This window comes from Stigmatopora argus, chromosome 14 (genome assembly GCF_051989625.1).
Source record: "Stigmatopora argus isolate UIUO_Sarg chromosome 14, RoL_Sarg_1.0, whole genome shotgun sequence".
Lineage (NCBI taxonomy): Eukaryota > Metazoa > Chordata > Actinopteri > Syngnathiformes > Syngnathidae > Stigmatopora > Stigmatopora argus.
This window is the reverse complement of record NC_135400.1, coordinates 4,278,576-4,304,488: the sequence shown is the minus strand read 5'-3', so window position 1 is coordinate 4,304,488 and position 25,913 is coordinate 4,278,576. Positions and strand designations below refer to the sequence as shown.

The 25,913-nt window shown below is 39.2% G+C and overlaps 1 protein-coding gene across 3 annotated transcripts; it reads right to left on the bottom strand.

The window, feature by feature from the left end:
• Positions 1 to 1,741: 1,741 nt before the first annotated feature.
• LOC144088522 (sodium-dependent neutral amino acid transporter B(0)AT2-like) lies at positions 1,742 to 25,913 on the bottom strand. 3 transcript variants are annotated; one of them, XM_077618986.1, is made up of 13 exons: positions 25,754 to 25,913; positions 21,268 to 21,394; positions 19,289 to 19,502; positions 18,107 to 18,264; positions 17,241 to 17,367; positions 16,994 to 17,169; positions 16,664 to 16,774; positions 14,608 to 14,849; positions 13,962 to 14,142; positions 5,600 to 5,801; positions 5,357 to 5,516; positions 3,756 to 3,918; positions 1,742 to 3,303 (listed from the first exon to the last, which is right to left on the bottom strand). In XM_077618986.1, exons 2-13 carry the CDS (start codon positions 21,331 to 21,333, stop codon positions 2,962 to 2,964), a joined length of 2,142 nt encoding a protein of 713 aa, XP_077475112.1. In that variant the 5' UTR covers positions 21,334 to 21,394; positions 25,754 to 25,913; the 3' UTR covers positions 1,742 to 2,961. The 3 variants fall into 3 exon arrangements, with proteins under 3 accessions (XP_077475112.1, XP_077475113.1, XP_077475114.1); XM_077618987.1 differs by lacking the exon at positions 21,268 to 21,394 and having other exon boundaries at positions 25,754 to 25,903; XM_077618988.1 differs by lacking the exons at positions 19,289 to 19,502; positions 21,268 to 21,394 and having other exon boundaries at positions 25,754 to 25,898.

Below are 25,913 nucleotides of genomic sequence, written 5' to 3'. Positions count from 1 at the left end.
CAAACATTGCTACCAATATATAAGGTTAAACAAAACAAAAATAGTTCATCTTTGCTGTCAGAATAAAATATCAATAAACTGTCATGCATAGTATATAATTTGTGGAGACTGTACTAACATTACCCAGGACTAAATCCTAGCAAGTTTAAAATGTTAAATAAAATTTCCACATCAAATATAGTCCTTAACCTTTCCAAATGTTTCCTTTACATGTCTTTTTGGTCCACACGAACAAATTTACATGCAATCATGGAGCAAATGTTCATACAGGTAAGGCACTATGTTTGATATGGCGGCAATGTGAAGAGTGGTTCGTACATCCGCCTCACAATTCTGGGATCAAGGGTTCAAGCACGGGCTCGGTCTGGCCTTACTGAGTGGAGTTTGCACATTCTCCCCGTGCCTGCGTGGGTTTTCTCCGGGTACTTTGGTTTCTTCCCACATTCTGAAAAAATGCGGTAGACTGGTTGAATACTTTTAATTGTCCAGAGCTAGGAGTGTGTGCATGAATGGTTGTCTGTCTCCTTGTACCCTGTGATTGGCTGGCAACCAAATCAGGGTGGAACCTCCATACTGCCCATAATTAGCTGGGCTCCGGCACCCCCGCGGCCTTTGTGAGGGTAAGTGGCACAGTTTCAATATAGCTATGACAAGCAGAGGAGCCCAGCTTCGCCGTTCCCTCCTGCTTGGGCAACAAAAACACACTAACGCACGCACACACACATTCTCAGAAATAGTAATGTGTATAGTAGATAGATATACATAGCATCAGAACAATAAAATACTCTTCCACCAGATGGCAGAAGTTACAAATAGCATGTGCATTTGACTAATGATAAAAGCTTTGTATTTCAACCAAACAGGCAGCTTTAATTCTGAATGGGTACATTTGTGCTTGAATTTATATATAATTTCACCCGATAGCTGGAACACGGTTAATAGCACGCAATCAGTTAAATACTATGAAAAAAAGAATGTATACTTGTTTTAGTTAGAGTTGAACCAGAGTGTATTTCTGGTTTATTGAATTTAATTTCATTAATTTTCCTTTTCTTAACAATGTAGTGTATTCATGTATACATTGGTTTATAATTATGTAAAATAAAAAAATAATCAAATTGGTATTTAAAAGATATATATAGTTATATTAATTGCTAATATTTAACTTGAGTAAAACCAGAATTGGTTACTTGGACTACAAAGGGCTTTTTTTAAATAACCAAAAATAGTCAGGTCTTAAGTGTTGGCTTTTGAATAGCCTTCCATTGTAGTCTATAATCCTTATAAAGCGTGATTTATGGATGGATGTGTGGGTGTGGTTATGTTAAGATTCTCATGCTACGTTTGTTCAAACCGTGCATCGTAGAAAGTTGACATTTTTTTTGGTGGCCAGAAACGGCTGTCGGATCCTAATAGGCGAGTGATTGAATTTCTTCACCTTCTCTAGTGTGTAAACTCAATCTTTTATATATTAAAGCTGGAAGCAGAGTTGATGTATGAATCGTTCTTTTTATATGATGTCCCTAAACGCACCTCGTGGCTGATTGGTTATAAGGTAGGAGGCCTTTCCACGTCATTTTCGGAAGAATTTCCACCAGCAAGTCCTTATTTATATAAACGAAAAGGCTTCCGGTTGCTCCTCAGATGTTTACATGCATTGGCGTGCCTCATGTGTACTCCACGCCACTCCCACCTGAACTATTGGCTTTTCCCTTCATTTGTCCCACATCCATCACATCCATTTATTTCCATTTTCATCCTTTATTGCGATCTGTCCGCGTGTGGATTAGCCACTGTTCTTCTCCTTACACAAATAGATTACCAAAACATGTGCAATAACAACCTCGCCCAAGCAGTTGGGACCGCCCTTCTGCTTGTGACCACTGTACCTGAATGGGTTAATAATGTAATGAAAAAACCTCAAGAAACACATCATTTTGCAGTTTTCTAAAAAAGGGATGGTTTTGGGGGATTCAAGCCAAATATACTTTTTGGAATATGTTTTGTTTAGTGGTGGGAGAGATATTTCTGTAGAAAAATAAAGTGTCTTGGCTCGGTGTCTCGGCATGTACACTTTGAATGGCCTCTTTGACACACATGGCTCTATTTTCGTGAGGCTCGCTGCATGGGTAAAGTCTCAGTCAAGCTGGTCGTTTTGGCGCAGCACTTGGAGTATTCTTAAAGCGCACGGAAGAGTGACAAGAGTGGTAGAATATCTATGAAAAATATTATTTTAAACATAATCAAACATCACCATATCAACAGTAAATCCTGGAACTCGGTAGACTCGTGGTCAAAGGTGATTTTGACAAATATGATCGGGGCATATTTGGGTGAGTGCTACATTTTTAAAATGAATGAGAGGAGCCGCTTTGATTGATGGTGAATTCAATCTACAATAGTGCAGTCCACCAATATTTAGATGGGGGAGGGGGGGTGATGGTGTCAAAGCTGTTCTTGAAATGAACAACATCAGGCCATCATAATTTAGCCCACCACGTAGTTATAAAAACAGTAACAACCCCAGTCCCAGCCAATATTTATGTTAAATCTTATCTACTCGCCGGTTTGTGCTTCAGAAAAAAATATTCTAGTTTTGCTTTGGTTGCAAAGAAACAAAATTGAGTCAAAGAGATAAAACTAGTCCTTTGCCACCTGTTTTTTGTACCCCTAAGCAGTCAAAAACTCATTTGGATGGCTATCAATTACTTGCTGATTTTCACTTTTTCTGTTACATCTCTGTCCATATCCTCTACGAATAGAGAGTAAATTTTGATTGAAGGAATTATCTTAGGCTGGCTAATAATTTAGCTTCCTGAGCTAAACAACTATTGTGTCTAATCCTGTCCTCCCTTCATTGCTCCATTTCTCGTTCTGTGTCTCGCTCATTTACGCTCTGAGGACCTACACTCGAAACACTCCCCTTAGCAACCGCCACCCGAATGGGCACCCTAACACACATCACACTCCTGTGTCCTGCTCCTCCTCCTCGTCCTCCTGCTGAGGCAAGAGGCGATAATGTTCGCAGCCAGTCGGCACGAAAGTCACCCTGGGACGGGTGCAGTCTTCAGCGAGGGCATCTCCTTGGTCGTCGAAAGTCAGCTGTTCAACAGAGCTGCATTTGGTGTACAAATCTCGATTGACCCCCTTATCGTCGCCTTCCAAGAAGCTGGCATCAGGAAGTTTACGATCCTGGAATGTGGAATGGATGTAACCAATGGGCACAGGCAGGCTGGCAAAGACGATGAGCATGACGATCATAGCTAAAGCCCAACTGGGGTACTCCAAACTCCTCTCCGAGGCCTGTTCAGAAGGCAAAACAAGGCAAAGCAAATTTATATGTACTGCGGTAAACATTGGTGTTTTTAACCCTGATTCAATAGTGCTAACTATAGGAGCACACTTCATATCTTTTGGTAATTTGATCCAGAGGTGAGGAGCATAATAAGTGAATGCCACCTCACCCGTGTTGGTTCTCGATGATTTGAACCTAGGACTCCCACTGTGAGGCCGACGCGCTAACCACTCAGCCGCCGGGGCACCCAATGTTGCAATAATCAAATTTATTATAAATATATGGATAGATGAAAAATACATGACTTCTTCTACACAAGATGTCGAAACCTTATGCTTCAAATGGATCAGATGTCTACTAAAGATAAACTTATTTGAATTCAAAGCAGATGGATGAAATGGCCACATCATCTGTTGCACTGAATGAGTCAACAGTTTATAATGAATTAAAACCCTCTTACCATAGTTTCATTCCAGGCAGTGTACGTGGGCCTTTTAAAGACCATTCTCAACAAACTGGCAGCCAGAAGTCCTATCATCGCCAACAAGCAAATGTATTTCCAGAGATATTTGTACACCGCCGGGGGGCGCCATTTGAGCATGACTTCAATATCATCCAGGAAGCTGCAGATGAGAAAAAACAAAACATTTTCTGTCTCTTCTTTTAATTTAGAAAAAATGTCAACATAAAATACAGAAACATTCATTTGCTTTGTAAGTTATACCCTAAAGAAAAAAATGCTTTCGCGAAAGTGACTGAGTAGTATTTGTTTGGAGAAGGTTTGAAAACATTAGCACTTATTACTGAATAAGAACCTTAACATTAATTAAATAACTCATCGGTAGACGTCATTTTTAGTGGGTTTCAATCATAGCAGATTAATGCTATTGACAGTCAGGCTATATTATTATTATTATTATTATTATTATTATTATGACAACAGGGCCTATGTCCGATTATTATTATTATTATTATTATTATTATTATTATTATTATTATTATTATTATTATTATTACCCACAAATACGTAGTCGGGGTGAAAATTTAATCAGTGTATATAATAGTGCTGGACATAATGATGACTTATATCGCCAAAACGATATAAAACTTTCTGTTGATATCTTATATGTCTATCTTCATTATCACAATAATATAGACCTGTTCCCTAAATGCATATTTTGGACAGTAGGTTTTATGCTAACTTAAAATACAGCAGTCTTCAAGTCAAAACCACTATTAAGAAGTATAAGTAGATAATTGGACATCTTTGAATTTGAGCAAAAATATGTATGCTCCTGCGGTGCATCTGTTGATACTGGATAGTTATAGGTGTATTTAACATTTGTGTCATGTCAGTTTGGTACACGGTCGATTGGTCGCCGGTCTTTTGGTTGCCGATCTTTTGGTCGCCCGGAAGGTAAGTGATAATTACCATTTAAATCGTTGCTCAAATTCCCTAAATACAAACTGTGAATTACTATTTAGTCATACTTAATGTCCTAGTAATTATTAGGCTAAAGAAAAGCTCCAAATTTTCCGGACTTTTATTGTTTTTTGTTGGAGAACTTGTTAAGACCCTGACTGACGTAGCTTTTTAAAGGGACAACGCATGTACATACAAACTCTTATACACTCACACGCCGGCTCAGTGAAACTGCTCATGGCCATTGTTGGCTTTTATTGATGCGTAGACCGTGTTGTTTTACTTTGTTTTGTCGCCGGTCATTTGGTCGTCGGTCTTTTGGTCGTCGGTCTTTTGGTCGCCGGTCTTTTGGTCGCCCGTTGTCGCGGTCGGGGCGACCAAAAGACCGCGACCAAAAGACCGCGACCAAAAGACCGGCGACCAAAAGACGGCGACCAAAAGACTGGCGACCAATCAACCGCACACGTGTCAGTTTTACGTCAATTAAAACATAGAGTCAGAGAGAAGGTGACATTTTTCAACCATTATTTAAGTATATTATATCAATATCAGAATATAAAATTGCCCATTTTAAGAAAGACTTTTGTTCATATTTCACAGCACTAGTTCGTAATAACAAAAAAATATTCATTGCTTACCGATCAGTGCCATAAACCCATGAGACACTGATAGTTTCAAAAATTACAACGATGACCAAAGGTAGTGTGGCAGAGTAATCATCAAACATGGCCACAAAGTAGTTGCCTGAACGCTGAGTGAAAAGAAGCCCAAGCAAAAAGCCCAAAGCGCAGCTGCTCACTGAAAAACAAACACAAGACAGAAATATTGAGACCTAATTTTCATACATTTGTGGAAAATCGCAATTAATTTCGGTGGCTTACCAGTTAATAAGGTTCGGTGGCGGCCCAGCACCTTAAAATTGTCCATGAGCGGTGTGAGGATTCCCTGCATGGTCCCAAACATGGTGCTCATGCCCAGGTTGAGCAACATGAGGAAAAATAAAATGGACCAGAAGGGGCTTGCTGGGAAGAGAGCCATCACCTCAGTGAACGCTATGAAAGCCAGTCCTGTCCCTTCCACTCCCTGAACGTCAACATAGGCAAACAGATGGAACATGACGACATTCATTTGTATGTAGACGGTACATAGGAATAGTTAGGGATGTTTGGCTTTTGGCAGGAAATTGTATGTTGACTGTCTGGTGAATAACTAATTAGTGTTTGAAACTCACACGAATGAGCCTCTGAATTTACAAAGTTCACTGTCAGATAGATTTTTATTTAGTTTGTAGTGGTATTGAAATGGGCGGCCTGGTGGCTGAGTGGTTCTGGGGTCCTGGGTTCATATCAGGTTTGGTGGTTTAAATCGAGTTCGGTCCACCTGTATGGAGTTTGCATGTTTTTCCCTGGGTGGGTTTCCTCCGGGTACTCCGGTTTCCTCCCACATTCAAAAGACATGCATAGTAGATTAGATTAGAACTTTATTTCATCCCGCATTCAGGAAATTTCTTGGTTGCAGTAGCAAGACAGACACAAGACACACAAGACATTGTAGACCTAGGTAAAAAACTGGAGCCACATACAGGAAGTCCACAAGGTGGGGACCGTCTGCAGACTGAGACTGAGGTTACCGCGCAGTCCCTCAGTAGTCTGGAGGTTTTAAAGATCATCTTCGTGGTAGGCTGGTTGGACACTAAATTGGACCTTGGTATGAGTGTGAGCGTGAATGGTTGTCTGTCTCCTCGTGCTCTGCGATCGGCTTGCCACCGATTCAAAGTGCCCCCCGCCTCTGGCCCGAAATCAGCTGGGATAGGCTTCAGCACGCCCGCGACCCTCGTGAGGATAAAGCGGTTCCAAACACGAATTAATGAATGGTATTGAACTTTATTACGTTACAATTAAGGTTTCCAAAATGCAAAAAATGAGCATTATTTTCTTGGCTAATATGTTTGCTCCAATACCTATACTGCTCCTCACTTGAAACTCATTACAATAGGCATAAACTGACAATTAAGTAAAGTAAATTTAAAATGAATAAAACAATGCCCTAATAAAACAAATTGATTTAAACAAAAATAAAAACAAACCATCTGATTGTAAACATATACCAAAAGCAAACTAAACTAAAGCCATAAACTTAAGTAAACTCTTAAAGATTATTCATTCATTTTCACAATCCCAAGCAACTGTCTAATTCTGGTGTGGTTCGGTAGCTCCAACAAGTTTAAGAACCACTGTGCTAGAGCCTATCCCGGCTCACTTCAGGCAAAAGGCGGACAACACCCTATACCACAGGTGTCAAAGTGGCGGCCCGGGGGCCAAATATGGCCCGCCGCATCATTTTGTGCGGCCCAAGAAAGTAAATCATGAGTGCCGACTTTCTGTTTTAATATCAAATTCAAATGAAGATTATAGATGTAGTATATTATATTTCCTGATTTTTCCCTTTTTAAATCAATTATTGCAATTTGTAATCCATTTTTTTGTGTTTTTAGTTCAAAAAGCATTTAGCAAAATCTAAAAATATATATATATTATTAATATTTTCAGTTTTTCACTTTATTGAACATAATTTAAAAATATTTAGTTTCCTTTTTAAATGAGAAACAAATGACTAAAAGACGTTTTCCCTCACTAAGAAAAAAGCTCAAATAAACATTGTTTTGGATCTATAAAAAAAACCCTGAATATTTAGGGCTTTTGATCCAGTTCTTTTAATCCGATTAAAAAAAAATCAAAATATTATATCTAAAATGGTCTGGCCCACATGAAATTGAGTTGACGTTAATGAGGCCCGTGAACCTGAGTTTGACACCCTTGCTCTATACTGTCTAATTTTAATTTCTCACCAAGCACGCTAAATTGGATTGAATCATACAAAACACAAAATCTACTTCCCGGAATAACAGTCTTAGGGTACCGCAGGGGTCAATGCTAGGCCCACTGCTCTACAGTCTTTACATAAATGATCTGCCAACCTGTTGTCCTTCAATTGTCACCTGTCAAATGTGTGTCGATGATGCAGTTCTATATGTCCACGCAAAAGACAAAAAAACATGCTGCAAAGGAACTCACAGATGCAATGACAAGCGTGAATAACTGGCTTGAAAAATTCCAACTACACTTAAACATATCTAAGACTGTCTGTATTTACTTCTCAAAAAGAATGACAAATAACAGTGAGCCCAACGTTTTTGTCCAAGGAAAAACAATCTATGTAGTCCAAGAATTTAAATACCTAGGAATCACTATTGTCTTTCAACCTATCTTTATACAACATATAAAAAAACATGTTAAATAAAATTAAATTAAATTTATCCAATTTTAGGTTAATTAGAAACAATCTAACGCCTGAGTCAGCAAAATTATATTTTGACACAATGATTAAATCACACATGATTTACTGCCTAATAAGTTGGTTATCGGCCTGCAAAACAACACTAAAACCAATTGAAACCATTTATAAGCAAGCTTTGAAAGTATTGGACAGAACCCCAAAAATGCACCACCACTGTCAAGATATTAAAAAAAAAACACAAACGCCTCAACTGGAGCAATACTGTTAAATAGGCAGATTCCACCTTAATTTACAAAATCTTCCAATACAAAGCTCCTCTTCCACTGCAAGATTTTGTATTAAAAAAATTCCAGCACAGACAAGGGGTGGCTCTAGAGGTGACTGTGTAGTTCCCTTCAAAAAGATTCCATTCAGCTAAAGCACCTTATCTGTCCGTGCCGCACATACCTGGAACTCAATACCAATTAACATATGTGAACTACTATCTCTGAACCTCTTCACCAATCATCTTAAAGCCTGGCTGTTAGACGAACAAAATTGCCACCACAACACTGTCTAAAACTGTGATACGCATGAGTGTGTCTAGTATGTGTCATTGTTTATCTTCAACCTACACAAGGGACTAGAGATATTTACATATATATGTTCATTAACATGAATATAAATATGTTCATTATATGTGTTCTCCATTATAATCAAACGCAAACTCAAATTTTAAAAAGAACAATGTGTGATTTGGAAAGCATTAATGCTTCATATAAATTGTAATACCTTGGAAACCTAAAGACTAAAGTACTACAGGTTATAATTGATATGTGTCTGTGCCTTTTTATCATATCATTGTCCATATTTGGGACTCAGGACTATCCAATGGATAGAACTAAGGAAAGTGAACATTTCTATGTAAATGATCAACCTTATCTGTGTCAGTCGAGTGTTTATTTAGTTTTCCTGATCACTTGTCTAACACAGCTTACTTTCATTTTTCCTGGAAACGTACTACAGTAATCCCTCGATTATCATGGTCAATGTAGACCGGACATGGCCGCGATAAATGAAAAAACGCAAAGTAGGCTCGCCCCAATTAAATTTTTTTTTTTTACTTCAGTGCTGAGTCCTCGTCAAATTTCAGCATGTATTTTCACATTTTTATGAACTTAAAAAAATATTATTATTTTTTACTTCAGTGCTGAGTCCTAGTAGCAAGCAGAAAACGGGGGAGTGGCTTCCGCTTGTGAGTTTCAGTGTGGATTTTTGTAAGATTATATCAGTTTTTGTGAGTATAAAAGCATTGTTCTCGTACAAATTGTGAATGGCTGACATGTCAGCATGACACTCAACTGTCCGACACTGATCAATTACTTTTTGCCCTGCAAATGACTGAAACGTATCTGTCCAGTCCTGCTGACAACTGTCAGTTTTGCCTGTATTTAAGACTCACTCACTGGTCATTCGGTGAGAGCTGCAAGGACAACAGACTGTGAGTGATCACGCTGTTTGAGCTCTCCCTATCTCTGCAGTCCGTTAATAAACCTATTTCCTTTAAATTGATCTTGCTCTTTCTTAACCTGTTCCTGAAGTTGTATTTTCAGATCTATCATACTTTGGTGCCAGAAACCCGGGACCCAACACGCCAGTAATTGCCAGAGCGACGACGGACCGCTACGAAGGGTAAAATAAAGACTGTCGACAGCATCCTCCATTGAAAGGGTCAACCCGACGGACGTTCCCTCGCCGCTCCGGTGATCTGGTGACGGGTCCCCCGAACTAGGGCAGGTTCAGAACGAGAAAGATCGTGAGTTCACCCTTTGATTTCTGTCTCCGTGAAGTGTGATAATTTGAATGAGTATTATCACTGCGGTAGTATTGAATGTTTGTAGTCTGGGACCAATTTAAGTAGAAAATAATAGTATGCAGTCTGGGACCAACGTACGTAGAACATAAAAGTTTGTGGCCTGGGACCAACGTACGTAGAACATTATTGTCTGTGGTCTGGGACCAACGTAGGTAGAACATGAATAGAGTCCAGGACTCCGCTAAGAGATAATGTCAGGGACTTATGGTCTTGGTGTGTTCAGAAATATTGGGTGAATCACGAAGTATTGAGATCAATTTGGTAAATTTAGAATATAATTGTTAGTAAAGTAGAAAGTAAGTAGAAAAGATTTTGGCAAGTAAATAGAAAAGATTTTGGTAAGTGAATAGAAAAGAGTTTTGTAAGTGAATAGAAAAGAGTTTTGTAAGCGTGAAGAAAAGAATATTGCAACTAGAAGAGGAACCCACCCCCCCCCCCCCCCCCCCGAATATGAAGCTCCGCCCCGTACGTTGACGACAGAATTGTGATAACAGTGAGCTACAGAAAATGGCTCTTATCTTTAGTAAACACGTCTTTTTGGTAGGGGTTAGACAAGTCAGTTGCAGGAGCAACTCAGCCAGTGATTTTATCTACCCTTGGGTGCATTAGCAATATAGGGGTGATTTGCGAATTAGACCTTAAGTATTAAGAATTATTTGGTTGTTAATGATATCAAACATGAAAATAACAATGCAGAAATGGCATTCATCCAAATTATTAAGTAAATTGTACCTGGCTGGTTTAGATAAAATAATTGATTTAGGATAGGCATGATTTCCCTAGGACGGAAGAGGCTCGGAATGTTTTTCAGTGCACAAGAAACATTCCTTGTTTTGCCCTGAGCAGGTGAAATATGCTTTGGCGTGGGTCATTTTAATGACTATTAATGATATACGGATTGCATAAGCATCGAACAATTGATGTCAACCAAATGACATTGACCAATTTCCTTTGGGAATGACTATTGCTGATAGGACAGCAAAAGGTGATTAGCTGCCAAGAAGCCCAGACTGCGGATGGCGCTCTTCACCAGTGATGAAAATTTGCAGACCACTGATGTCTGATTATGAGTGTGAGCGTGAATGGTTGTCTGTCTTTTTGTGTTTTTGATTGGCTGGCCACCGAGATAATCAATCGGTTAGATATCAAGGTGGCAAAGGATTTGGAAATTTGCAAATGGATTTCTGAAATCGCAAATAAGCCCGTTTTCAGGGAAAATGCAGCAGCAGTACTCCAAATGTCAAACTTGACGTGGAGGAAGAAATAATCTGCTCTGCGAAATGGGGAATTTGGGGGCACTGAAAAAGAAAAAAAATCTTAAAGGAAACGCATTGAATTTGGGTTAGCAGGAGACTGTGTTCTCAACAGGAAATGGACCAACGGTGGTGCCAGGAGCCTGGGTGCTCAACCTACAGTATAAAGAAGAAGCACTAGCACGACCCAAAGTGGGACCGTCCATAACAACTGTTGCTGACCAACCAGCAGACATGAAAATAGCCGAGAGGGGGATGTGGATCCACCTTTTGCACTCACACACGACTGGACAAGACCCCGTCTCATTGGGGAACAAGCGAGCAGACGAAGCAGCCAAAGAAGCCGCAAACTCTGCAAACATCTCGACGGCAATCTCCACGGTGGACAGACACAGCCCAATCCCTGCCGAAATCCTAAGAGACATGCAAAATAAACGACCAGAAAAAGAAAAAACTACAATGGGAAAGAGAAGGAGCCACTCAACACAAGAACGACCTCTATGCAAACAAGCCATGCGTCCCACGATCATTGTTTGAAGTAATTGCCAAATTGAGCCATGGGAGAAGCCATGTCTCAACAGGAGGGATGATAAGTATAGTAAAACAAACAATGCATGTTCCTAAAGATCTCCAAACCTACTTTAAAATTTTTGCAGAAACTGTCTCACCTGCTGTAGACACAACTCTCAAGGCAATGAACGACCCAAGCGCGGAACAAGGCAAACAGGAACATATCCCTTTGAGGTTCTGAACATGGATCTCATCGAACTGAACCAAAGTGGCACATACAAGTACTGTCTTGTAATCATTGACACACTTACCAAGTGGGTAGAGATATGGCCATCCAAGAAAGCTGACACCATGGCAGTCGCAAAAACCATATGCAAAAGGATCATTCCAAGCCATGGAATACCACGAGTCATTTGGAGTGATGGTGGTGCTCGCTTCGTGAGCCACATGATCCAAGCTATTAGACGGCATCTTGGAATCGACCTGAGGTATCATTGCGCCTGCCGCCCCCAAAGTGCTGGACTCGTTGAAAGAACCAATGGAACAGTAAGACTCAGACTGGTGGTGGAGGAGACAGGAGAAACAGATTCTCTCACTCAGTGGTTATGCAAAATGTTCCAGGAAAGAACTGTGATAAATGCAAATGATCTGCCAACATCTCTGTCTCCCACACAGGAGGTCCTGTCCCCAGGCGACCTGGTACTCGTCAAGGTGATAAAAAGATAGTGCTGGTCATCTCCACGTTGGGACAGGACCTCACCGTGTGATTTTGACCGCTAACTTCACCAAGTTGGCCACCACCGTCAAAGCTGATGAACGAGTGTTGGAGCTCACGACCATGATCCAGTGTGGGGCTCGGATGTCCCCCTCGAACACAAACACTGGTCAGTCTCCTCCAAAATTCTGATAGCTCTGTTCCACTGGGTAGGAACAGCAAGGAACGCCCTGCGTCTGGAGACCATTGACTGCAGGTTCCGGGCCTGTGTCAGCACGTCAGTCGGGCTGCAGCAAGGCCGAGAGGCCATAGCCGCCAGGGCCCAGGTGATTGTCCAGGGTTGCCTTGCTCTTGACGGAGTGGACACTCAGTGGGGAGGAGTGTGTGCCGTGATGGGAGACTCATGCTGCACCTTCATCCCTGTCAACGCATCCTACTCAGTCCATGATGCCCTTCAAACTATGAAGAACCTACAGAAGGCTATGACCAAAGATCCGGTTCCACAACAAGGATGGCTTGACTGGTTCTTCTCGGGCCCATGGACACAGACTCTTTTGAAAGCCCTAGTACCGTTCGTAACAGTTATTGCTCTCGTGCTTGTTATCCTAACCTGTTGTTTACCCTGCTTCTCAGCTTTGATCAAACGTACCACTAATGTCACAGTCGAACGGACAATGATTGTTGAAACCCAGCTAATGCTGAATCATATACGCACGCAACAATCCATATCCCAATATGACCCTGATGTTGTGCTACTGTCTTACACTGATTAATATGTCTTTCCTATTCTGAGACACCAGGCCATGAGCTGATCATTCCAAACGGGAGGTCAAGGGAGGAATTCTCCTTCAACTACACAAGGGTTTTTCGCCCCCTGGTCGGTCTAAACTCCAGTTTGAAGTAATTTGTGAAGAATTTCGTTCAAAAGTAGCGTCGCGAGGTTCCGATGTGTTTATACTCACACAGGAGGGAATTGTAAAATTATATCAGTTTTTGTGAGTATAAAAGCATCGTTCTCATACAAATTGTGAATGGCTGACATGTCAGCATAAACACTCAACTGTCCGACACTGATCAATTACTTTTTGCCATGCAAATGACTGAAACGTATCTGTCCAAAGTCCTGCTGACAACTGTCAGTTTTGCCTGTATTTAAGACTCACTCACTGGTCATTCGGTGAGAGCTGCAAGGACAACAGACTGTTAGCGATCACGCAGTTTGAGCTCTCCCCATCTCTGCAGTCCGGTAATAAACCTATTTCCTTTAAATTGATCTTGCCCTTTCTTAACCTGTTCCTGAAGTTGTATTTTCAGATCTATCAATTTTCACAATTTTATGAACTCAGAAAAACAAAACAAAATCAACAACACAAATTCTCCCAGAAAAAAAACGCAATGTAGTGAAGCCCCGATATTCGGGGGATTACTGTATACATAGCAAAAACACTTAAGTTTTCAACTAACAGTGCTTGTCTTCTGGATTCCTAGGAACTGTGATTCTTTGTGAGTCTCCACCACATTGTAAAGAAAATACCTACCATGATTATTCTCTCTTTTCTCAAAGATGTCCAACACAAGTTGACTCCATTTATTCCCCACAAGTGGTTGCTCACCTTTTTCATCTCCTCGTCCAGATTGCAGTCGGTGATATTAAGTCCTAGAGAGGCGCCATGGCCGTTGTACCACTCTCTGTAGTCTGATACAGAAATGGAGCTTGGCTCAGTCATGTTTAAACCTGGCCACCCTTGATGGACCTCTTGTTCGAGCCACATGTTGCTCAGAAGGTGAACATTCCTGAAAAAAAAACAGATCTAACATAAGAAGCTATGTTATATTGAAAATGAATGTATATTACATAATAGTGTAAAATGAGTGGTTAGCGCGTCAGCCTCAGAGTACTGAATTTGAATCCAGGTCAGTCCTCCTGTGTGGAGTTTGCATGTTCTCCTCACTCCTGTGTGGGCTTTCTCCGGGTACCCCGGTTGCCTCCCACATTCCAAAAAGATGCAAGGTAGGCTGGTTGGACACTCTAAATTGCCTCTCGGTATGAGTCTGAGCGTGAAGGGTTATCCGTTTCCTCGTGTCCTGGCTGGCCACCAATTCAGGGTGACCCCCGCCTCATGCCCGAAGTCAGCTGGGATAGGCTCCAGCAGCCCCCGCGACCCTTGTGAGGATAAGCGGTTCATGAATGAATGAATGTAAAATTGTTTTGGGTTTGTTTCAATCATTCAATTGTTACTTGTGCATTTTCATACATACTCAGCCACGCAGCCCTTTGCAATGTTTTTGGCCCGGAAACCCAGGATGACAAAAACAACGAGTGAGGCCAAGACAGACGTCATGAAATTGATGCCCGAGACCAGCAGAGCGTCCCTGTGACAGTTGTTTTGGATTGGATTGTAGGAGGAATAGGCAATGACAGAGCCATAGCCCAGTCCTAGGGCAAAAAAAACTTGAGTGGCTGCCTGCCGCCACACCTGCATGTTCCCCCAAATCTCAAGCTGAAATAAAAAATAAAAACTCGGTGAGAGAGTTGTGAAAAAAACATCAAATTTCATGTTCTGTGCTAATTATTTCTTCAGTTATTGTTCCAGTTGTTTTAATATTTGCTAGTTATGTTATTTAGTTTACCTTATGTGATATTTCAGTTTTGTTATGACACTGTGGCTGTGCGTGGCATTTGAGTTGATGAACAGGCATTATTTATCATTTTCTGTGCAAGAAAATGTAAGCCTTTTTTTCTGCTTACATTACTAAAGTGTAAATTATCCCTCACTGTCTTGTGAGCGCTAAACTATAGAACCAATGTCCTTTTAATCTGGAAATTTCACATTTAAATTTCATATGCATATTGCGTATGAGTCGCACCCCCATCAAAACAATATTAAAAAAACAAAACTGTGATTCAAATCCCAAAGATATGGCATATATATTCCTATTTTTTAAATAAGATTATATTCATAGAAAAAAATAAAAAATAATTATAAATAAATTAAAAGGAAAAATAAAAATTATAAAAAATCAAGATCAAGTAGTTTTCATTTATTTTTGAAACTACATTAAAGATGTTTAATAATAAATATTTAATATTTTTCACATTTGGATTAATTTTCGCTATTTACATTTTTTTTCTGATTGTGCTAATTAAATTGTATATACAGTTATACCTCTTACGAATAAAATTTTCAGGTTACGAATTTCTTTTATATGCAAATGAGTGACTCGAGATACAAAAAAGACCCTAGTTACGAAATCCCCCAAAAAGTAAATGCATTTCCTTATCCGTTATTTTATTTTGAAAATATTGTCGCGGATGCATTGATTCTCACTTTAGAACAGTGGTTTCCAAACTATATTCCACAAAGGCCCGCAGTGGGTGCGGGTTTTCATTCCAACCCAGAAAGAGGATACCTTTTCATCAATCTGGTGTCCTACAAGTGCAATCAGTGGATTGTTTTCTGCAGAAATCTCATTGGTTAAAGTGTCTGTCCTGTATCGGTAGGAACAAAAACCTGCACCCACAGCGGCCCTCAAGGACCGGTTTGGAGACCTCTGCTTGCTACCCTCTACTGGGCTCTCATTGGCTGTCTCACAACAACCACTATCCATGTTTCAAGATTCTCTCTTACATACCTGTCTGGCTAAATGCTCCCCTTATTAATGGTTGCAATTCCCCTTATTAAGCGATTAAAAACCGTACAAATGCAAGGTGACTTATATTTTCACACACACACACACGCACACACACGTAGGGCACACGTAAAAGTATAAAATGTACTACAAAGTGGACGGCTTTCGGCCTTGGTAGAACGGGCTCCTGGGAGGGAACTATTTCAGCTGTGCAGGGCACATTTTCACTGGGATTTAGGGCCATTATGTTCATTTTAAGACATTAATAAATAATTTTCTTATAATTTTCTCTCATTTTTGTGTGTTCCTCACATCTTTCATACAAAATTGGGACACTTTGACCAATTTTAAAGGGTTTAGTTGGCAGTTGTGTGAGGACCGTGGAACGAATTAGAGAATTTACATATAAAGTACTGCTCTAGTTACGAAATTTTCAAGTTACGAAAACAATTCTGGAACCAATTAATTTCGTAAGTAGAGGTACGACTGTATATGTTTTTTTTACTATGCTTACTATATTATATACCCACTACCATACTATTTTATGGATGTATGTATTCCTCCAGCGCTTTCTGTTTATTGATAAAAGTAAATTTAGCAATCAAGGGAGAAAGAAGAAATAATTTTCTTTTGCCATTCATAACAAAAATGTAAGAAAAACAGGCTTAATGAAAGGTGGGCTTACTCTTGGATAAAACATATACGTAATGCCTTCCATTGCGCCATCCAGTGTCAAGCCTCTGATGAGGAAAATGAAGAGCACCACATAGGGAAAGACTGAAGAAAAGTACATGACCTGGAATTTGTAACAAAGAGAGAAAGAGAGCAGTGAGAATGTAATTTATTTGCGGCGGCCCTCCCACTTCAATTGGATTGGACATCCCGTGACAAAACATCAATAAAAAAGCTTTCTGAGTTTTTTACATGTCGTATAGAGTTCTGTCATGTTCCATTTTTAACAGCAGATTATACAAATGTATAAAGATTGTATATTTCAAATGCTCTTCTAGTTCACCTTTGCAGATGACTTGATTCCCTTAATCATCGCTAAGGTCACAATGGTCCATGCAGCCAATAAGCAGCCAGTCATGACCGAATTAAACTCTCCCGATTCGTCGATGGAATTCGAGATGTTCAGAGCTTTCCGAAACCAGAAATAAGAAGTTGCTGAACTTCTTGCGCATTCTTTTACTGCAGATTAGAGGAAAATACCATTTACAAACTATAGCATACGAAATCTCAGCTGAAAAAGCATACTTTACCTGTTTCATTGGTGGACACATCAATGGGGCAGTTTTCCCACGGCAGGGGATACTGAAAGGAGTTTCCCATGTAGAAAAGGCTCCATGCAATGATCACATTGTAGTAAAGAGCTACATAAAAGCAAACCTGAGGAGAAATTACAAATACTGTTAAATTAACCTCTTGATGCCCTGAATTAGGATTTAACACTTTTACTGACAGTGATGATCCTAGACGTCCAAACATGTGAAGCCCAATCATCCTTCTGCTGTGAATTGAAATGTGTGTATCACGTGTAGACGTCCAATCTGTCCAATTTGAAATGGGATTTCAAATGGATTGAATGTCTGGCGGCCGCCCAGTTGATGTGTGCTTAACACATATATGAGTGAGAAAATCCCAAAATATAAAAAACACCAAAGAATCGAAATAAAAATATTTATCAAGGGGCATGGGGCGTGTTGAATAGTGGAGGCCAGGATGTATTCCTGGTGGAAAAGTTTTTTTTTCCCATTTTTAATATCTCACAAAAGCATTGTGTAGCTTTTTTGTGCAATATCTTCCACGTTCAAATGGTAAACACTGGCAATTCAGTAGATTAGGTGTAAAAGACTCAAAAATTAACATTGGCACTGGGTGAATACACATTCTACTTCACTCTCAGTGACAGCAGTGGAAACCGTTACACAACACGTCTCATGTTACAGTTCCTTGTCGTCTTTTCTCAGTTTTACACACAGAGCGGGTACATGGCCTTGTATGAAAAAATACAGTAGATAAGTCAAACTCTTCTATCTTTTCAAACCCAAACATACTTTGCACGATGCAGCCTTTGGAACGAGGCCCACGTGTGGGAACACAAACACCAACACTTGTAAATCCTCACCAAACAGCTGGAGTAGCCGATGCCGCACAGTTTTGGGGAAATGTGTTTCCAGACTCCGATGCTTCCCTGCCGAATGCTCTGTCCGGCTGCCAACTCCATGAAGAAAAGTGGAACACCAATCACCGCCAGTAGAAAAACATACAACAGCATGAAGGCTCCTGCAAAGAAGGAAAAGAAACTACAGTAATCCCTCGAATATCACGGTTAATGTAGACCAAGGGTGTCAGACTCAGGTTGGTTCGCGGGCCGCTTTAACGTCAACTTGATTTCACGTGGGCCGGACTATTTTAGATATAATATTTAGATTTTTTTTAAATAAATTGATTAAAAGAACTGGATTAAAAGCCTTGAATATTCATTTTTTATAGATCTAAAAAAAAATTTATTTTAGCTTTTTTTAATATATTTTTAAATTTTACAAAATGATCTTTGAACTAAAAACACAGAATTTTTTTTTTAAAAATTACAATTATTGATTTAAACGGGGGAAAATCAGGAATTTTAATATACATCTATACTCTTCATTTTAATTTGATCCTAAAACAGAAAGTTTGCACTCATGATTTACTTTCCTGGGCCACACAAAATGATGTCACTTTGACACATGTGATGTAGACCAAACATGACCGCGATAATCGAAAAATCGCGAAGTAGGGTCACCCCTATTATAACTACCTTTTTTTCAGTGCCGAGTCCTAACAGCAAAAGTGGCTTGCACTCGTGAGTTTCAGCATGGACATTCACATTTTTATGAACTTAAAAAAATGTTTTTTAATAATTAATAGCAGAAAAAAATCGCAAAGATGTGAATTCGCAATAAGTGAAGTCGCAATAATCGAGGGAAGACTGTATATGCACATAACATTTAGGGCTGCTACTATTAAGTTTGCGATCAAAAATGGACAATTAGCAGAGCTAGAAAATCTATTTTAACTATTAAAAATGACAGATTAATTTAGAGGCTGCTATTGACAGTAATAGAGTTCAATCCATTTTGATTCAGGGCGATGGTAGCGATCGACTGTTCGCTGCCATCCTGTCAGTGTGTTTGTTATTCTCAGGCATATTAAACAGTCCAAAATTGTCCCTCGGTTTGCTGCCAACTGCTCCGTGACCCTTGTGAGGATTAGCGCCTCATAAAGTAAATGAAAGAATGTCTCTTATCTGATAGTCGACACTCACCTCCTCCATTCTGGTGGCAAAGGTATGGGAACCTCCATACATTCCCTAAACCCACACTAAAGCCGACCTGGGCCAACACATACTGGAGCTTAGAATCCCAGGCTGGCCGGTCTCCATCGGTGGTTTCGTTTGCGTCAGAACTGAGAGCCATCTGAGACTGACTCTCCGTCAGCCATGCTCCTTCCTCGACGCCATTCAACGAGGACTTCTCTGTCTTGGAGTCAAGAATATATATGTATGTGTGTGTATATATATATATATACACATGTATATATATATATAGATATGTATATATATATATATATATATATATATATATATATATATATATATATATATATACATATACATACATAGATATATATATACACATATATACATAAACATATACACACACACACACACATACACATACATATACATATACAGTGGTACCTCGACATACGAGCACCCCGACATACGAGCATTTCGAGATACGAGTAAAATTTCGAGCAAATAATTATCTCTAGATACGAGACAAATTTCGAGATACAATCAAGCCAGGTGGCCAAGACATGAAAGGCTGTTTATGATTTTAGCACACTGTCTTTTTTGCCGCATCTCTTTCGTGTATTACCGATATCTACGAGCACTGGGCGGAGTGTTGCATTTTTTTCAGTGTTTTTTCCGTCACTCAGCGCGAATGGCGTAGCGATCGCTAGTACGAGGAGTATTTATTACTTCTCGTTGGCAAGTGGTCGTGCGTTATCCTATTGTGAGGACATTTGTGTGCATCATTTTCGGAATATTTTTAAGGGAATACAAAAGCAAACAGCCCATCGATAGTGAAAGTCAGGGTGGAGGTGGGGCAAACAGCCTACCCGGCCGGGAGAGGAGAAGTATAAAAATGTAAAATAAAATTAGAATTAAGTTTAGTGTAAGGTTAGATTAAACTTATTTTTGAGTGTGTCTGCATCGTAATCCAAGTTCAATTAAATTTGTTTTTGTTATATTACGATTCACCGGTGCAAAAAGTCTCCCCCGCTCAAACCCCCAGATTTTGTCTCAGAATGCAAAAGAAATTCAAGTTACGAAACGCAGTGTAATTGTATTTTATTTTGAAATTGGCGTGATAGAGTTGTTTTCCCTTTGGCCTCCCATTTGCTAGGAGGGACCTGCATCTCCATGATCCTTTTCATGTGCCTTTGACCCTCGTTCAATTGTCACGGAGTTCTAACACGCTGTTTTGTGAGTTTTTACAAGAGTGCTAAATGCAACTTTAGTCTTAATTTTCCTTCATGAGCCCCAAGAAAGTTATTCCCGGTGCAAGTTAAAAGAATTGGTCTCTGTTATCAACGTGTTCATGAGTTGTGCTATTGCGCCTTGTGCCTTGCGCATTTTAGGAAAATTATGAAAACTTGTCAAAGGCAATCATCGTAGATCGATATTTCACCAAACATTACATAATTTTAAGTTAGCTGTTTCCGAGCCTCCATGTTTTCCCCCTCTTATCAACTTTTCCTCGACACGCTTGACCCTTCCACCCCTTATTCATTTTAATGAATTAATTAATAATTGTCTTTTTTTGTCTTCCTCACATATCATGCAAAATTGGTATAGTTTCAAAATGTTTAAAAGGCTAAAGAAGGGTAGGTTTGGAAACCTTTGAACAGAAAAGAGCATTTACATGTAAAATGCGACTCTATTTACGAAAAATTCCATTTACAAAACCATTCCTGGAACCAATTAATTTTGTAAGTAGAGGTACTACTCTGTGTGTGTATATGTACAATTTTAAATATATATATATATATATATATATATATATATATATATATATATATATATATAAACTTTTTTTAAACTGATGTATGTAGTGCCCGCTATACACAGGTTGTTGGCAAGATGCTTTGCACAAAAAAATCAACTATATTTGCAACTATAATAGAGCAGAAGGCCAGTATTTAGTTATCACATGAACACGTGTGTGGACCCCTCACCTCATGCCCATCACCTGCCATGTGAAAAGAAACACATGAAGACGTGTGCTGCAACTCAAGCCACATTCCAGTTAGTGCACAAGCCAGCAGGGAGGGAGTCTGTTATGAAGCCCAGCTCAAATATCAGCTTGGCAGCAAATAGAGAACATGCGGCAACATGTTATTTAGATTTAACTCTTTCAATACCATTGAAATCGCTAGTCGTCCAATTCATTTGAAGTGGTATGATGCTCAAAGGGATTTGACATCTTTTGGTGATGAACTCATTTAAATTCACAGCAGAAGTATTTTTACATTAGATCAAAAATCTGTATTCTACTGTACTGCTTTTGTTTACACTGGATAGTTTAGGTTCTAGCACAAATTAATACATTTTGTGGCATGTCATAGAATGTCAGTTTATAAACAAATTTAATGGGGGAAATGTGGTCGATATCGTGACATACTAAAATGGCCAATACCGTGGTAGATTAATTTTACCATATTACACTGCCAATAAGAGATAGCATAGTTAGTGTAATGAGCACTAATAAGAAAGCGTGCACAGGTAAGTTCTGGTAGTTTTTATTTGTTCTTACTTTAGCGTATAAGTGTTTTTCAAATAAATGTTTATAACAATTCAGGCAATTTGATGTTACAAAACAAATGCAATGAACTACTTTGGACATGGATGCAAGAATATATCATCATACATCACATCAATATTATTATTTTTTTACATGACTTTTATATTAACTCATTGACGGCGCTGAACATCCAATCCGTTTTGACTAGGAGTGTATAAATGTTCATTCGCCTCCTCTCGGTCAAAATGGATTTGACATCAAACTTCAGGGCCAATCTTCTCAGTTTAAAAGCATTTGACATCCAGCGTAGTCAATGGGAGCCAATGAATTAACAAGGGGAAAAGCAAACATACTAAGTTTACCATCCAATGCAAATAAATTTCACATTATGTGACCAGGTACTGATTCAGTGGCTGTTGCCTCACATGCTGAGTGACACGATGCCCGACGTTAAGTTTATGTGTTCATTGGCAAGACTACAAGAACCACATTTGGCATTTAGGAGTTACTAAAATACTTTTTTCAAACATGCTTTATGTATCATCTATTTGGAAAAATGTGCATACCGTAAGCAGTCATAATGTAACTGGAACTATGCAACTCTTAAAATGGATGGTGGTTGCTATTTAGTCATGTGTGGGAGGGGGAAATGTAGAATTAGATTGGTTGAGTTTGTGGGTGGTGCTGAGGTGTAAATGGACGACACGTGGTCAGGAAATGGAATGTATTCCACCAACCTTTCTGCTATATTTAGTTATGACTCTTTAGTACTGTTGTCTTGATACTAAAAAATTCACCTCAATAAGATACTTCCAAAAAGTTATTGATGCTATATAAATAAAATCAAACAAAATCAAAGGTTATTCATGAATTCATTCTTTTATATTCTAAAGCGCTTATCCTCACAAGGATCGCAGGGGGTGCCAGAGCCTATCCCAGCCAATTACGGGCACCAGGCTGGTGATACCCCGAACCAGCCAAATGCAGGGCACAAGGAAATGAACAACCATAACAAGAGGCAATTTTGAGTGCTCAACCAGCCTAATGATAAGTTACCGTATTTTCACGACTATAAGGCGCACTGCATTATAAGGCGCACCCTCAATGGATGACACATTTTATTTTTTTTTCCATATATAAAGCACATTAAATTATTCGGCACACTGTCTATTTTGGAGAAAATTTAAGACTTTTAAGTGTGCCTTATAGTCGTGAAAATACGGTACTTTTATGAATTTTTTTAGTGCCATTAACTATGATAGACATTAAATCATGTAGCTCCTGAAAACTAAATTACAACTCCTTAAATGAGTTTATTAATAGTAGACATCCAATCCGTTTAAACTGGGAGTGTGGCAGCGAATAAATGTTCATTCATTCGCTGCCACCCTCTCATTGCAAATGGATTGGTCATCTAGCGCCATCAATGGCAGACAATCAGTGATGAAGATTTTTTTTTCATCCATGGGTTAATTTTTGATAGATTGGATTAGTTCAATGACATAATTGCAGGTATTAACAAAATATTAATCAGGAAACTCTATCTAATCTAGAATGAAATCAAGCGATTGCTGCCAGCCTTCCCAGTCAAAATGAATAATAAGTCTACCACTATCAATAGCAGGCAATGAGTTAACCCTTTGGCTGCCCGATGCTTCCGAAAAATTGCATTCTACTTCTAATATATGAAAGTTCTATTTTCTGCTTTTGCATAATTTTCTGATGTTGTGCAGACCATTTCCCATCAATATTAGCTTTCTTAGATAATGTATAGATTTATGAGGAATATCTTTTTTAAACTTTTTCGACTTTACAAGACAAAAAAGTCTAGTGAAATTCACACGGCTTAGGTTTTGTTGACATTCGAACAGCTGTGCTTCTTGTGGACGGTCATTACTCCTTCAAGCTAGCGAGAGATGGAAGCACCTAACAGACTCTAAACGTTATATTTCGTTTCTACAGAGCAGGGGTCGGGAACCTTTTTGACGAAGAGAGCCACAAACAATTCATATTTTCCAATGTTATTCCTTGTGAGCCATACTACGAATTTAAAAGTCAAAATACATACATGTAAATGAGTTCATTTTCCATTTTTTTTAGTAATTTCACCACTTTTAAAGTGGAAAAAAAGAATAATTTTTAAAAGAATCTTATGCTGCTGCTAATCAATGAGAGGATGCATTCCATAAGAGTCTACTGCAAAAAAAATGAAGATCAAAGCAGTTCTAGATGTAATATCTCAGTTCTGTCACCAGTAATTTCCATATTTTAGCTCACAGGTTAGCAAAGAGCCAGATGCACCCATCAAAAGAGCCATAGGTGGCTCCCGAGCCATAGGTTCCCTACCCCTGCTACAGAGTGTAGGGAGCATGGCGCTAACTTCAAAACATTTTTTGGCATCTATTTAGGCTTGTTATTGGACTGTTTTAATTTTCTCAAAAATGTACATTAGGCAGTAAAAACATTAACTGAGAAATGGAAATATATCCTCCATTACTATCAAGGGTAGTGCAAAATAAATAACAGAAAACCGATACTTTTGCAATCAAATATTGTATCTAGATACAACATTTCGGAATCAACCTTGATACTTTTGACAGCCCTATTCTTTACCTTTGCTATAGTCTGAAAGACACAAATATCTAAGATGATAAAATGGCACAAAGGTGCGCTGGAGGAATACCTGGGTAAAACTGTCGCACTTCATTCAAAGAGTTGTTAATGTGGTTGATTTTTTCACACCTATGTTAAATATGCTTTTATTTACTTGCGTTCAAACTTGTAATGTCAAGGGCACCAATGGACACAAGGGAGGCCAAGTGTTGTAATGTCACAATGCCCTGTGCTAACTATAAAACTTGGCTGGTATACTGGAACAACATTTGACGATGAATTCTTAATTTTGTATAGTGACACCAGTTACAAAAGAAAGAATTACAGATAGACTTCCAATCAACTCGGTTCTAAAAGTAATTCAAAGCTATTTAGAGGTTGGCAGCGAATGAAAATGTTATAATTACTATAATAATATAATACTGCAAATTGATTGGATGAGTACGAATAGTGGATTAATTTGAATTTACAACCTACGGATGATTGGACCCAATATGATTGGACGTTTATCAACGTTAATAGCACTAAAGGAGTTAAAGGCTCCCCTTGATGACAATAGAAGTCCAATCCATTTGAACTGGGAGGCCTGGCTGCTAATGCAATCTAAAATATTGAACTTTATAAGCGATATGTTCTGATATTGTATTTATTTTTTTCCTAATGGAGCATGTTTGATTGTGTCTGGCATTGTATTATTTAGGAACTTTGTGTTAACGTCGGGGCGGCCCGGCAGATGAGCAGTTAGTGTGTTGGCCTCACAGTGGGGGACCTGGGTGCAAATCCAGGTCGGTCCACATGTGTGGAGTTTGTGTGTTCTCCTCGGGGCTGTGTGGGTTTTCTCCGGGTACTGTGGTTTCCTCCCACATTCCAAAGACATGCTTGGTAGGCTATTTGGACACTCTAAATTGCCCCTAAGTATGAGTGTGAGCGTGAATGGTTGTTTGTTCCTTGTGCCCTGCGATTGGCTGGCCACCAATTCAGGGTGTCCCCCACCTCTGGCCCGGTGACAGCTGGGATTGGCTCCAGCACCCCCCGCGACCCTAATGAGGATAACACGGTTCAGAAAATGAAATGAGAAGAGGCATTGACGTCAAAACTGTTTGTGTATGATATTGTTACATAATCACATGTTTTAAAAAATTGCATTACATATCTCCTTTCAAATACTACATTAAATTCACTCAAGCATGCAGTTGCAGTTTTCAAAATGCAGTTTCATTTTCTGTATCTGAAGGAGGAATGGGGTTGCGAATAGTCACGGGAAACCCCTTAAAATCCGAGCAAGAAAGGACTGCAAAAATACATACCATTTTTTAACAGATCCCTCCAACGCCGCACTGGAGTTCCGACCGATCTTGATCTCTGACTTTTTTTTATGAGTATTTTTTAATATCCTCTTCGATGCTTGTCCTTCTTTTCTGCTGAGAAAAGTTTTAAGTTCTTATTTTTGGAGTGTCCACGGTGTAT